The 15,691-nt window shown below is 44.5% G+C and overlaps 1 protein-coding gene across 4 annotated transcripts in view; it reads left to right on the top strand.

The window, feature by feature from the left end:
- The window catches only part of LOC135374808 (uncharacterized), a 390,710-nt gene that overhangs the window by 288,316 nt on the left and 86,703 nt on the right, over positions 1-15,691 (top strand). For all 4 annotated transcript variants that reach the window (XM_064607733.1, XM_064607734.1, XM_064607735.1 and 1 more), the window contains 4 exons: positions 2,446-2,537; positions 3,497-3,576; positions 9,892-9,956; positions 10,040-10,263. In XM_064607733.1, coding sequence (XP_064463803.1) covers positions 2,455-2,537; positions 3,497-3,576; positions 9,892-9,956; positions 10,040-10,263 — 452 coding nt within the window. In that variant the 5' untranslated portion in view covers positions 2,446-2,454. The remainder of the gene's footprint in view (positions 1-2,445; positions 2,538-3,496; positions 3,577-9,891; positions 9,957-10,039; positions 10,264-15,691) is intronic.

Here is a 15,691-nt window from a genome sequence, read left to right as displayed (position 1 = left end):
CTGCTGCTGCTGCTGATTGGTATTTTTGTGGCGCGTTAGCAACTTCGGCCATAATGCGCGAAGACAATTCAAGTCCCGCACGATGCATGATTGGTGAACATTACAGCATTGACAAGGCAGTCCTTGCGAATCGGCTGGAAGTGAAGTTTCTGCACATAACAGCGACAAGAACGCGACTTTCACTTTCTGGTCATGCCTATCATACCGGATACAAACAATGGCTGATGGCTGTCGGGAGCAGACGATGCAAATGGGAGACTTAAACAGATGGCGCACACGTTACCGCGGGCTACAATTATTTATACCAAACAACTGAAGAACTGTCGTCATTCTTCAAAAAGGTTCAATAGTTATCAATATTTCGCCTCAAGTCTATCATGCAGCACTTGAGTGGCACGTGAGACGTGTCCGCCATTCCGGGGTGGCTTCCCTGTGCTTCTCTCAACGGACGTCTATGGGCGCTGTGATCGGCGTTATCTTTATAAAAAAATCCATATTATTATAAAATATCTATATTAAAAATTATTTAATGTGATGGGAGTATAAAAAACTAACAGCTTATGCTTTCTGTGTCATCACAATGGCTAATTCTACGTGATGGTGCATAAGAACATAGTGGTTGTACCTCAGTTTACAGTGCCTTTAAAGGACAGCCTTTAGGAGGACGTAATGATAACAATAATTGGGGGTTTACGTCGCGAGACAACTGAGATCAGGACGTCATGAGATCCAACATATCAATGTTTCTAACCAAAACCGTCTGTTGGTGATGAGTGACCATGTTGCTCATCAGTCGTCGTGAAAACAACTATCATGCGCGACATCTCGGTGGTCATCCCGTGGAATAATTTTGCCTACCTGGGAAAATATTTAAGGTTCGACGACGGTTACGAATCTCGATTTCAAATCTAATTACGTTAAATCATGACGTGGCTTATCCGCCAGCCGTACTATCTGCAAACAAAGAGCCCCTTGTATGGCGCTGCCTTGTGTGGGGCATATTGACCCAGTTGCGCATAGCTGTCATCAACGTATTAGACGGTGAAACCATAGGAAAGGCAATATCATTACCCGATGGAGTGGACAAACCCAGACTCCCTCTGTACGAGCCACAGCTCCAGTAAAAGACCAAAGTTTATTTCTGGCCACAATAAATCCTGCGCACGACGTTGTAACATCCAGAATGTCCCATCCCGACATTAATTTTAATTTATGTTCTGCGTCTACAGACAACGAGAATGTAAGCTGCCCACGTGAATGGCACCGGATTGCCCATTATTCGATTTTTATGTCCACGTTTCCATTTATAGGGTTGAACGTGTGCCAACATGTTCTGTGCCTCGTCTGCGCATTACAGCAATTGCAATGAGGGCATTAAACGAGACTCAGCTCTATTGTTCTTCTCATGATGTTGTGTTTTTTCTTTCGAAGGAATAAATTAACTGTTCTAGTTATAACCATGTCCCTGGTTGGGTTCTTCGCTTATTTTCGACTGACACGAGATAAACGACACATGCAAGGCTTCGTTTTGATACTGCTTTTCGCATGCTTATACTTCGTATGCAGTCACCGTGTAGGCGATCTATAATTATCCAGGTCGTACAGGTTTCTATTCGAACAATCTTGGTGAAACGCCAATTATTTACGGTATACTTTCATTATGTATTTCAGAACGGTACCAACGAACTTTTAGAAATAGAGCGATAGCGAATTTACTATGAGTGGATGGATGGATGGATGGCAAGCATGCCATGACGTATCTGTCTGGAGGCAGTAATATCGACAAAAAGCAGACGATAAAAATGTTTTGTCCAATACAAGTTACAAGTGGTCGGTACACTCAATTCTCTGACTTGTCACACATCAGAGCACGCGGAGCACCTATGGGGATTGGGGGGGGGGGGGGGGGCAATATATTTATTAGACCAAAGGGGAAAAACACACAAAAAAACGGGGGAAAGGCCAGCCATACGGGACGCCGGCTTGCTATTCCGCTAACTGAACTAACTAACGAACTAACTAAATGAACTAACAAACGATGAAAGAAGGATGAGATAGATTAAGGACAAAGATGACACAGACAAAAGATGACTAACAAACGGTGAACGAATGATGAGATGGATTTGAGAAGATGACTTTAAAAGGAAGGCTATGGGTAGGCTACTCAGGCGGCCATTCAACGTACAGAAGGTGCTGGGCGTTGGCATGCACAACCCGTGCTTTGCACCCTGGTGCGCTTTCCTAGGTACACGGACGCAAGGTCTCCAAGAATGGATTAGTATTTTGTTATAGCACGCCGGGTTCCAGAGCAGATTCTTTTACCTGTTCAGATATGCGACTTCATCGCCTGTTTTTTTTTTTCTTCCTCTCTCTCTCTCTCTCTCTTTAGGCATGCCTTTATCTATCTGCCAGTAAGTTATTTTTTGTTTTTTTTTTCTCGTGTAGGAGTTGAAGATGTGGTACAGCACGCTACTCCTGGGCCTCTATGTGTCACTCCTCAAACAACTGGCCGAAGCACACGAATCGCACATGATAAGGTATGTTTTTTTTTTCTTTTACCCTAATTCGAATACCCTACAATGCGTATGCATTAGAGTAGGGGGTGTAGCATGCATAGCATACCATCATTTTCCAAAGTCGTTAAGTGTACAATACAGCAATAAGATGATACAGGCTACAAACTTTCCAGCCAACAAGAACAATATTTCAATAACAGGTAGATAGGAAATACTTACAGTACAGAAGGACAAACAATAAGTTTCACAATACGTTAAAAACCCAAGCAGCACAATGCACTGAAAGTCGGGTGCAATAGGGGTGGACGGGTAGGTGGAAGGCCTTGAACAGACTCCTGAAGCTAAAGAACATTGATAAGACACATACCGTCCACCCCTATTGCACTCGACTTTCGGTACATGTGCTGCTTGGGAAGGGACAAAGACCGGGTCATTTGGTAATCCATGATAGAGACGATAAAAAACAATAAAAAAGAAACAGTGCAGGAGACAACAAAAGAAGGAATGAACACGTGTGTCGTGTATTTATGTGTGTGCTTTTGTTAATTAAACCCTTTGGTTTGTCAGTCAGTTATCTGTTGTATTCGTTCCTTTTTGTTGTCCCCTGTACTGGATTTCATAAATCGCTTTTATCATGTTTCACAAATCATTTCATACACATACCCACATACATAAACACCCCAAAGTATCATCATCGTATGCTTATCAAGGGGATTCCCCTGCTTGCTCTTTGCTTTGTCGTACCTCACCTCTGGTATGTCCGTTCTCTTAGTGACGTCATAATTAGGGCCCATTTCATTTCCTAGACTGTCGTTCGTTGCAACCACGACACAACCAACTTGTAGCTAGGGTAATGAGTGCAGAAGACCCCAATGCTTACAATACGTGATGTGAGGAGGATGCCCGGAAGTGTTATGTTTCCCGCAGAAATGTATGTCTGTCTCGTATATATGTTTTGTATGTATGCATATTTCTTCCAGATTCCACAATTACACCGACAAGCAAATTTTAGACTACTTATTAGACCCTGTTCGTTACGACTTCAGACATAGGCCTGAAGGTAAGCAAACCAATTTGAGCAACACTCTAATAGCTTGTCGTACCTGTTCTACATGTGCTACTATAATGTGACTCTGCGTATAAGCCCATGTGCCCCTTTAGGCTAGGGTCCAAGTGAGACCGTCTTATAGTATTGTGAACGACATACAGGGTCACTCAAGAATGGAGATAAAATAAATAAAGATAGTGTTTGGGAAACTGTGCGTGTTATGTGCAAAACCTTTACATACAATGTGTTGCTTGGTCCAGTTCCTTGTGAACAAATTACGAAAATCAAGAGAAAAAAAACCTTAACATTGCCAGTGTCCTATCCCGCCTGCTGCGCTCAGTTTGCGTGCGAATACGCATAATTTCATAATAGTAGAAACCTTGTTACAATATTTATTTTTGTGCGTTTTTCAATCCGGATATTCATCCACCTTTAATAAATAGGCCATAACTTATTTACGTCATAGTCGTAAAATTTATACGTAAATTTTGCGTATTCATTTAATACATAAATCTAATACCTAACTCCAATGCGTCAGTGATGTCCCGACAGCACAAGAAAATCGCAGAATACGGTATTGAATGTGTATGAAAAATAGCTGTTTTGCATTTTCTATAATTTGCTAAATCAATCTGGAAGCTACCTCTTTCCTGTTTGTTTTTCTATTTTTTCTGGCTCTAGTTTTCCACTCACAAACGCGTTTTGGGGTAGCCAGTACTGACTGGGTTGGGGCTAACATCTCCATATTTTCCTTTCATTTCCAATTCCAATTCTTTATACGGCTTTTAAGCACTCCATATATATGTATACGTCGTTGATGAACGTTTCGGAGTCTGCCGTGCCTGTTGCATTTTGTACTGAGCGGAAGGGACGTACGTTACCTTTGGTAACCCTGCGCATTAGGTAACGTAGTAGCGTTTGAGGGAGAAAAAAGAACAGAAGAACGACTTAAGGCCTCACAACGCCCAGTTGCATGCTTCGATTAAATTTGTTCATCTACTGCCATTCTTTAATTGTCATGCATCAGCCTCTAAATCCCACCGGTGTTAAATAGGCCTTTGCATCCTTCACTCTGGATACATTTGCCCACGTCACTGTCTGAATACACATCTAGTAGGAAAGAAGAATGCTGCTCTCATGTTCTTCCTCCGCGTATCGCTTGTTTGTATGTATCACCCTTCAGGAAAATCACATGCCTTTGGAGTGAATCGTTCCAATCTGTGCGGGTTGTTGCGCAACCCGATCGATGGTTATATGGCCTCATGCGGGGTTGTGCTTATTCTATATTTACCATAGACTGCTGCAAGACGTCTACGGCGTTTTGGTTCCTCTGAGAGTTACATTTTACCTCTGTCACAGTACCCTTGTATACACCCTACACAGTACGGTACTGTGCGATATATTACATTCACGTAAGTTTTGTATTTTAGGTGACCGGATAATTTGCCTGCAGTGCAAAGCGCAACACTCTGTAAGACATTTTGGACAATCGTAATGTAATTCAAACCGTGACAACACAAGCGATGGTAATTTTGACGACGGCATGTGAATAACGCCAAACGATACCTTCGAATATTTCAGCATTTTCACGTATTTCGTTCTTTATAATACATAATTCATGTGCTTTACAGTGTATCGTCTTTGGTCTAGGTTGATGCATGTGTAACCGCGTACTACATTCCTCACGCTTCTTATCATGTGCTTCCGAGAAGTGAGACATAAACCTGTGGGATACTCCTCGGAAAATTTCTTGCGCTGGAATTTACGCAGAACAATGCCGTTGTGTTGTCGAATACCCGCTATTAAGTGATATTGAATTTTACTTATCAGAGTTTACATTTACAAATATTTGACACGTTGCAAGAAAATAAGGCATTTTCACGTTCTTTTTTGTTTTTGTTCTGCCAACGTTTTTGTCCTGCGTCGTCCTATAGGGGGAGTCATCACGTCATAACGATAGAGTTTTCTTTGTTTGTTTGTTTTATTAATTCTTTGTGGTCAATATGCTTTCCCAGACGGCGGTCTGTAAACATGTACAAATAAATAAAGTAATCACCGCGTGAGGCATTCTCTATCATTTCGCTTCGAGCTCAGTATATGCCATTCGTAGATTGTTATCATTGCTGTTCTTACTGACACGAATTCCGATGCATGGATCTTTAAGAAACAATGGCACGGCTCCCGTAGCACGCAAACGTAATATCCCTCTTCCCACCTTTATATACTTCCTATACTTTCATACCCTTAGAATCGTAGTTTATAACAACAATTAATCATCCCTCTTAAAACCTTAGAAGGGTCGACAAGCAAGAAACGATTTAGTAAGAACCTTCACATTCAAAGTATCGCGGCTTCCTTTGGAAGAAGGCTCATCATCCACAAAGACATGTTCTTCATCTTGAAGCCTGAAAACGTCAGTCGCTTCGCATCTACGATGCTTTTGTTCTCTCAGGATCGTTAGAGACAAGAACGAGAGCTAGCGCAAAACACAAAAAATGACCCCGCATATTTACGCGCGATTGCGCTGAAAATTTTTGCAGCTTCAATTCTGCGGGAGCCCCTCTTCCTTCTTGCTTTAAGTACACTTTTAAAGGAATATTTTCTCATTAACTCGCATGATTCCCTTTCATAAGGTGTAAATTGGCGGGATAGATGAAAGAAACGTGCGTTTTTACTTAACCGTAGCAAATAATTTTTTTATGTATATCGTTGCCGTGTCCTTCCTTCTTTCCCTTTATCTCTCACTTGATTCCTTCCACGTGCTTTCATGACGTGCACAGGGACAGATCAATTTACATTCTTCTACGGTTCAAACCATTAAGACGACTTTCCATTCCAGAATAGTGAGCCATTAATTACGTGTTTGCCGGATTCAACAAAGCAGTGCTGCAGTATTTCATGTATCTGTGTAAATGTCTGTCGTGTTCAAGTGACATTTCCCCGTAACATAATGACCTCATGCCTGGAAAACTGTGAAGGAATAGTTTCTTTTCTTTCTTTTTTTTTTTTTCCGAAACGCACTCATTGATTATTGCGCGGTTTAGAGTTCAGGTACACTGCAAATGTGCCAAAAGGAAAAAGAAGCAGGTCGACTACTTGGACACGAAGGCCCATCGGTGGATATCTGTCACCGGCCACCTTGCCGGAGCTAAGTGGAGAATGGATGAGAAGTCCCTTCTGGCCCTCCACCACGCTTTAGTTCGTGGCATATTTGTGTACAGGCTCCCTCTCCTGCATGGCGTCTCCCAGACTCCAGAACAGCGATTTCGGTGCACCCTTGCGCGGAGCCTGAGGATTTGTCGTGGTGTTCCGAGACCACGGAAACGCTGATGGTGATAGCCGAAGCCCGTGAGTTACCGATAGAAATCCTACGGCAGACGGAAACCATCCGCCATTACATGCGCCTCAGAACACACCACCGTCATCATCCCCTTCTAGCAAAAATCTATCGGCGAAAGCAAGGTGCTGTCTTCAAGTCTCTCATGAATGTCAGGCCCCATCTCCCTTCGTTAGTAATCCACCCAACAGTTCCCACGGCCCCTCCGTGGTCGCTTCCGCTGCCATCACTCTCCCTATCTGTCCCTGCCCTCAAGGTTCCAAAGCATCAAGTGCCAGCTTTAGTTCTTCAACAGTTGGCAGCGGACATGATGCACCTTAGGTATCCTGACCACACTGCCGTCTTCACTGATTGATCTACAAAACGGGAGTGTTCGTCGTGTGCTTTTATTGTCCCATTTGATGCAGTTTCACGTGGATGTCGTCTCTCACATCGTACGTCATCAACATCGGCGGAGCTGTATGCCATCCTGCCCTTTCTGCGCCAGGTATCCCAAGCTCCTCCGCGTGTCTGGGTGGTCTACACCGATTCAAGGGCTGCTGTGCAATGCGTAGCAACCATGGGGCTTCGTGGGCCGTTAACCCCCCCCCCCCCACCACCACCATCGTAGTAGACATTCTACACCAAGTTCAGCGCCTCCATGGTGGGGGTTATCATATATCCCTGCAGTGGATTCCTGGTCACTGCGGTTTAACAGGCAATGAGGAGGCTGACGGAGCAACAGCGGCTACCCATGAGACCCCGACAGCAGTGCCCATTGTACTGTCGAGTGGTGACAGGAGGACCCTACTAACTGCGTGGTTTCAGCCCCTGGCTCTGCAGCAATGGCGCCGGGACATCACGAATCAATCTCTCATGTATTCGGTAGACCCAAATTTGTCGTTTTCTTTCCCTGCCCGTTTATTACGCCATTTTACCTCCCTCCTGCGTAGACTCCGCCTCAATGCGGCGGCTTTCACCCCACAATTCAAATGTATGGTCAGACGCTGTGACACAAGCCTCTGCTCCACCTGCGGTGTCGTGGCGAACTCCCAGCACATTCTTATGGAATGTGCGCTCTACGGCCCGCAAGGGCGGATACTGTGTGATGAGCTTGCTCGTATCAGCAAGAGACCACTCAACTTAGTTGCTCCCATTGGCCCCTATGACGATCCTCTGCTCCATCGTGAGGTTCTTCACGTGTTCATGGGCTTCCTGTCGTCCACTAGATTGCTCCAGACGCTGTAGTTTGTTCTCGTGTTTTCATCCTTCCCTCATCATCTTCTCCACGTGCAGTGGGGTAGTGTATCGCATCGCCGCGGTGAAACACCCTATCTCATCGTCAGCATCTATTGTGGTTGTGCCAAAAGGATACGTTACGTTGCCACCTCGTTGCTCGGTCCAACAGAAAAATTACAAATTTTCGCGTGTTGATTTTTTTGCGCACCCTAAGTTTCGATCATGAAATTTAAATCTGAATGAGAATGTGCTAATGAATACTTATTCACTCTGACAAAAAGATCAGTAAATGGGGTAGCAATGGCAGTTTCTATCGTCCCCTAGGTTGCGTCCTAGTTCCTTGACACTGATATTTACTCCTCAACAATGCATGTAGCTCCTAAACTCCCTGCATTTAGTCCCGGAAAGGACTAACAGTTACGGCAATGCATCCAGTTCACAAAAGAAATAACATTACTCCTTATTTTTTCAATGAGACTGGATCATAATATGGACCAGGAACGTGTGCGCCCACATCATTTCTGTATCTTCTGGGATTTTCCAACCTGGAAGTCCAAGAGGACATCCATTGAACTTTTTAACTCGGATACGCCGATATTCGGATTTCTTAGGGGAGACTTTACTTGCGCCGTGGCCTTTCTTGTGTAAAGTTATACATGTAACACTCATGCTGAGAACCTTAACACTTCGATAGAAGTAATATATAGAAGTTCATTCCACTAAATACCCAATTATTTCCCAAAATTCCCAGATTTCACTAAATTCCTACATCGATTAGGACTACACAACCAAACGAAACACACACCCGCACAGCGAGGTACCCCTACTGATATCCCTAACCAACGCGTGTTGCCTCTTTTTCTATTGCTGTTATAAGTTGTGACGATGTATACACACAGCTTTTCTGTGTTACTTTTTTTATTATGCTTCTCTGACCTTCATTGAAAGAACGAACGAAGGGCATCAAGGCAAACACAGAGGCAGCATTACGAATCCACGAAAATATTAATTAAAATATTTAGGTACTACTATTTTTATTATTGTTTTCCCCTGTGTACTAAGCAAAAGTTGTCTCGCGAGGCTGTGGGTCTGCCGACCAGTACAGTGGAAGAGTATAACGACAAGGGTAACTGGGCAACGACAAGGTGACAAATGACAAGTGGTAACTGGACCTGTTCAGTTACACAGTTGGTTTATATTGCGTAATAGATCGTTACCTTCGAGGATTCTGAAGCAGAAAAAGTGACGCAGCGACAGTTTTTATCTAGGCATAGGCGAATGCAACCTGTTTATTCCGGGTCCACTCTTCCGAGTGCATAAGCACACGCCATTAAAAGCCCATTTTACTATCCTTCTGTAGACCCAAAGCTGGGTAGTGTTTGTGGCGAGAGACCTAACCGCTAGATAGCCCTTCCAGTAGCGTGCGCACCTAGTAGTGATCATGACATACCGTCGAGGTGTTCTCGGCGAGGGAGGTGTCCTGTGAATGATATATTACGCGGAGTACGCGAACGGGCAGACATTCCGAAATTCTCCCAGGGTGGGAATTCCCCACCGGTTGAAAACCCCCAATCTACACTGACTGAAAACGGGGTCTGGGGAATAGAGGGGACGGAGCAAGATATTTCGGAATATGCAGATTGTGCGATGCCTGTGAATCCTATGGTGTCGTACTCAGTTGGGTGACCTTTGCAGTACTTGCCATTGCTATGACCAATAGATTTATTATGTAATATATGTCATACGTAGCGAATAATGGTTTTATCTTCTAGAGCAAACACAAGTGAACGTCAGCGTACTATTATTAACGTTATCGTCGCCCGACGAATCTAGCTTGGTAAGTTACAGACCTTCGTGCAACATTTGTAAGACGTAATGGCGAAACATGTAATTTTCGTGACATTCGTTTTTCCATCGCAGAAATACGAGATTGAATTCCTGCTGCATCAGCGCTGGGAGGACGGGCGTCTTCGGTTCATGGACGACGACAGCCGGAAGGGCCATCTCAACGGCCTCTTACACCAGGACAAAGTTTGGAAGCCCGATATCTACTTCCTCAAGCACGGGGAATTCAAGACACCCCTCACGCCCATACACATGAGCCTACGCCTTTATCCCAATGGCACGGTCGTCTACACTCTTAGGTGAGCACGCTATAACATGTGTTGGACCCTTGCACGTCGGTCCTCCGCTCCTTTAAAGGAGCTCTGAAAGCCATCTCAAAAATTTTCCGTTCCGAACGCGTGGTGGAAGCAGGTAACTTAACTTGATGATTAACACGAAAATTTTCTCTGTGCGCGATGTTTTTCGTAGAAAAAAAGACATTTGAACATCGCCGCGCGTGTTCCCACTCGACTCGCTCCTCCGGGTCAAACGAGGAGGAGAAAGAAAAAAACGTCATTGGTGACGTAATAAAAGTTGAAAGCGGCGACCGCGCTTCTATCCGGGTCAGTGCTGACTGGTTTTCTTTTCTTTCTTTCCGTTTTCTTTCACCCAGCTTTCTCTCTGTCAAGGGATGAATAAGGGAGGACCTCGATATTCATGGTCGTGAAACCCCCGTTCTCGAAATTCATGTTCTGGAAACAAGGAAAAGGGGAAATGCTGCTTCGTAAGATGTTATGCCGCGATTAAGAACGTAACATCACTATTTAACCACTCAAATTCAGGAATTTTCTATTTGTGTTCAAGTCGCCTTAGCGAACGAAAGACACACTTAGAAGCCATTTGGCTTAGCAGGGCGGCATGTTGGTTGGTTAGTTGTATGCTTGCAATATTATGGGTGGGTTAGTCACAGTTTGCCGTTGGCAGTTTTTCGCGCGCAACATGTGCATTTTATAGTCAGCTAAAATTTACGCTAGTCACGTGTTGTTTTAGTGCACGCTGATATGTCGTCGGACGCAAACTTAACCGGCGTTGTCGGTCACTATATGGTGGATAAAACTGATGCACTATATGGTGACAAAACAAATGGCGCCGAGCACGGATGAACTCAAACTTGCGTGTCTGCGTCGTCCACATTTGTAGTCTGCATCGGCCAATTCTCATTTAGCTCGATGGTTGGTAAGTTGACCATAAATTGTGGTGGTCTTATGACACTGCTTGGCTATGTTGGTGTGTAACTCAGGCAATGAATGTTCAACTCCTGATGCCACGATGTGCCGGCGACGGCATATTGCGATAGATTTCACTGGATTGTATCTGACAACGTATGGGCAAGAACACTCCTCCAGCTGAATAAGGAATTAACTGAATGGCTAACAAAGTTGCTAGTCAAAGTGACGGGTACTAGTGATCTAGCGAATTAGTGATATAGCGTATATTGATATAATGACATAGCGGACGGAATTAGTGGTCATAGCCATGCAGCGATCATTTCGAGGCGTGAAGTGAAGCAGCGCTTAGTGCCGCACTGTGTTTATACGTATTGCCACCAACAACGCAACAAGAAACAGTCACCACGATAACGAGCAGCACACAAAACACAGACACGGACAGAACAGCGTTCAACTGGCACCTGAAGTTTATTTTCATAATCCACCTACTCCGGAAGGTCGCTTTAGAGAAAGCAAAGTCAAGCGGGGAGAGGTTGACCGATTTTTGGTTGACTTCGCTCGGGGAGTTCAATGAGGAGGCCTCTACAATCTCACGGTCTAACCTTGAACAGTGTCTGTAGACCAGTCTTCGTTTACTGTATCTGGTAAACCAAAGAAAAAGCAAAAGAAACTTCTCCCACCGTTGCAGCGGGATTCCGAGTGAAAAATAGCAGACGACGTTCTTCGAAACCAATCAGGGGCTCCACCTTTCTGACGTCAAAATGACGCAAGCGGCTCGACGGCTCGTTCCGGGTATTGCCACCGTTGCGCACGGTCGCGATTTTCAAAATCGAATTCTGCAATATTTATGCACCTGTTGATAGTATTACTTCGCATGGTGCATTTTAATATGCTTATTAACCACTTGGTTCAAAAAAATGCTAGTGATTAAAGTGCTTTCCTAGCTCCTTTAAAGGGAAACTTAACTTCCGGGCGTCATTGAAATAAATGTCTCTGGTTGGAGCAACCGACTCCAAACAACTCTCCTTGGGACGCTTTCGCTTGAAATCAACGTCGAGAGTTACGTCGTGAGAGCCATCAACGGGCGCACACCCACGGGAGGAGCAAGCAGGAGAACCTCCTCATCAGCTCACTTGGCGTTCCCGTGACGTTCCGCCAGGATGGTCACGTGTGAGCGTCCCCCTACCACGCGTCCCCCTCGCGTATCTCCCGCGGCGGAACGCGAGGGGTTCCGCGGCAGGAGCGATCGAAGCAGATCATCCACGCAGTTGGGGCCAGGTGAAAGGGAACACCCTCGTGTCGTTACAATGTCGTCACACTGACGTCATGCATACGTTTCTCCGCGAGGGAATTTCAAACCGCATGGATTCTAATTATTTACCATGTCGGTAATAAATTATACCGCTCAAATCGTCGAAAAGTGAAGCACGGTAGGGAATGGAGTACCTATAGAAGCAACGATCTATGAATTGATGCTTGCAGCGCAAACTATCCTTTGCAGAGGCGTAGCAAGAAAAAAATCTTTTTAGGGAAATTTTAAGGGGACTTCACATGGAGAAGGAGGACTTCCCCCTCGTTTCCCTCTTCCAAACGCCCTAGCAAATGTTTGAATTCCGGGGGGTGTTTGAACCCCTAATTGGCTCGCCACTTATCCTTTTAAACGCTCAAATTACGAACCGAAGAAACGAAGGTTCGCACGCCTCCGTGTGCCGTAAAATCATTTCTATATTAGAACGATTTTAGGTGTTTTGTTTTCAATGTGATAAATACAAAAGCGCTTCTTATTGGACGTGTGCCTCCCTACCAAAAACCGAAATTCAAATCACCAGCGCAGTGATGATTTGTCGGAGCGTGTAGCACATCGTTCAGATTTCATGAACATTCCTCAATTTCTGTGTAGCCTCCTGCGTTGCCTATGGATACCGTTGTGAAAATATGCGGTACGAATAAATAATGTTAAAGAATGATTTTGGGCAAAGTGCACGGAGGCTCGTGAGCGCATATTCCAAGTCAACCTTATGTATTCCCACTGGGATCGGCTACATAAACATAAACTGCTTGATGTATGTGCCCGTATAGCAGGCCTAAGGTGGCTTTTTTCTGGATAGTAGCAGGAATAATGCGAAGACAAGGGGAGCCAACAGAAAGCACATACAACTGGCAAATATATATATATATATATATATATATATATATATATAACATGTGCATGAGTTCTAACGCTAGCAGCCATTCTGATGGCCTGAACCATCAACGATGTGAAGAGCAAGAAAGGCTGATGATGGGATAATTCCATTACCTGGGTTAACATTTCCAGGGTTCGAGACGAGGAAATATCTCTGCGCAGAAGAGGTTAGGCACCCAGGAAATCAGCTTCCATCAGGGAACGTAATTAGAGGCTGCGAATCGCCGATACACAATGATGGCGGTGAAAGTTCCATTTCTGCGTGCTGGTGATGAACTGCAAATCTGGCTGTCCAACAGTGATGTACAGCCCTTATGTCAGAATAAATTGTTACGAGGGGTAGACGACGTATATGACGTGTGACATCTTAGTTTCATTGCTGCGATAGGTATAGTTCAGCGATTGCACCGCGTCTAAAACACCACCAGGGGCATGATACCGCAGTGACAAGAATTTGCGGTGTTTGGTTTATTCCTGCGGGGATAGCGGAAGAACATTGTTTCTGATGCACTGATGAGCTCGATGAACTATAAAGCTCAGAATTGCCCCTCCATTCGAAGCTGTTACAACGTGATGAAAACTTGAAGGGTTTCGTCTGAAGTGTATTGGAAATTTGCGTTCACGCATGCATGTTGAACTTCTTTCGTACTCTGCACTATTGATGCTGTAGAGAGGAGGTACAATTTCATATTCCGTAAACAGTGTTATTGAACATCTTTGAGCGATATCAACGAATGGTGGCGATGGATTTCAAAAAGAGTGGTTTCCATGACAGAATGACTTGTTCCTTACATGTAGACTGCAATATGTTATCGGTAACTGTTCTTCCAAACATTGTAGCGAATTTTTAGTGCTATTAAATTTTGCTTTCGCTGGGTCCGCGACGATGTGGCTGCTTTAAAGAAACCAAGAGAAAAAGAAGAAGCTTTAAAGAAAAAGAAGCTTTAAAGAAGCCACATCACGAAAACTAAATGTATGCTAACTGCGAGAACCGGTAGTGAGCGGGTGGGAGCGTTTAACTAAAAGGAGCGGCGCCTAAACAGAGACGGCTGGAGTCCTTGATTCTTTAAAAGAATGAAGGGGAAAATGAAAATGAACGAGGCCTTGGTATGTTGACGAGAGGGCGATGTCCGTGCTGTGTAATTGGTATAATAGTAAGTAGTAAATTGGTAAGTGTAACCTTTGCCGTACGTTAGTTTACGTGCGACACTATGTTCTGTTCAATCAAACTCACAATATTAACTTTTTTTATTCCTGTATGTACGACAATTCAGCACCTTTCTTCCTATAATAGCTGAGGAAATCGATAGATTCAGTTTGAACAGCAGTGGAGTCGGAGCATCGCTGACAGGTCTCTCATGTATTCGGTGGATCCAAATTTGCCTTTCTCAGTTCCAGATCGTTTGCCACGCTATTTTACGTCCCTCCTGCAGAGACTACGTCTTAATCTAGCCTTTACTCCACAATGCAACGGGATCGGAAACTATGGCAGCATCATATGCTCCAAATGTGGCGTCGTGGCGAACATCGAGCATGTCCTGACAGAATGTGAGCTCTACGAAACGGAGAGGCGGCTCCTCTGTGCTCAGTTGAATACTGTTAGAAGGCAGGCATTTAACCTAGCTGCAATTATTGGCCCATGTCAGAACCTTGTGCAACAGCATGGAGCATCCTAATGTTCATGGGGCTTCTGGTGTCTAGCGGCTTGCTCCAGACGCTTTAGTAGCATGCTCTGTATCCCAATGACCATCGGTGCCTCTTTCATTTTGCTGTTGTTGGTTTTTCTTTCATTTTCCTTTTGTTCGGCGTAGCACAGCCAGCAGAGGACAGCTCAATTGTTTCTAAACAGCTTTATTGGACAAAGGGGCCTATGAGGCTCAATTGAGGACAGCTCAGTTGTTTCTAAAAACCGAGTTGTATATAGCTCATTTAACTTCGTTCTCATATCTCACGTTTCGCGTGCAATGTTTCGCGTGTAATGGGGTAATCGCCACAATTCCAAACCTATTGAAACACTCTACATCACAGGATGCCTTGTGTCAGGTGCCCACACATTTTCCTGCACATAACTTTTCTCTCGCATTTTGGGTGTAGTCAGAAGTTAATCGGTGTCTCACTGCTAACGGCCAACACCACCTAGTCAAAGACTGCGCGCTCGTCGACGTGACGTAACAATTAAGAGTCAGCCAATCAGGGTCGTATTTTCAGCGGCCGTAGCCAATCGCGAGCGTGCTTTCAGCGGTCGTGGCCATGGAGAAGAACCACCGTCGTCTGCGAGTTGTGATTGAACCTCCTCGCGTACTAAATGGGGAGACTTGGAAATAAATTGCAAAA

Source organism: Ornithodoros turicata, unplaced genomic scaffold, assembly GCF_037126465.1.
Source record: "Ornithodoros turicata isolate Travis unplaced genomic scaffold, ASM3712646v1 ctg00000746.1, whole genome shotgun sequence".
Classification (NCBI taxonomy): Eukaryota; Metazoa; Arthropoda; class Arachnida; order Ixodida; family Argasidae; genus Ornithodoros; species Ornithodoros turicata.
The sequence above is the reverse complement of the archived record's forward strand: the minus strand, read 5'-3'. Positions and strand labels throughout refer to the sequence as shown.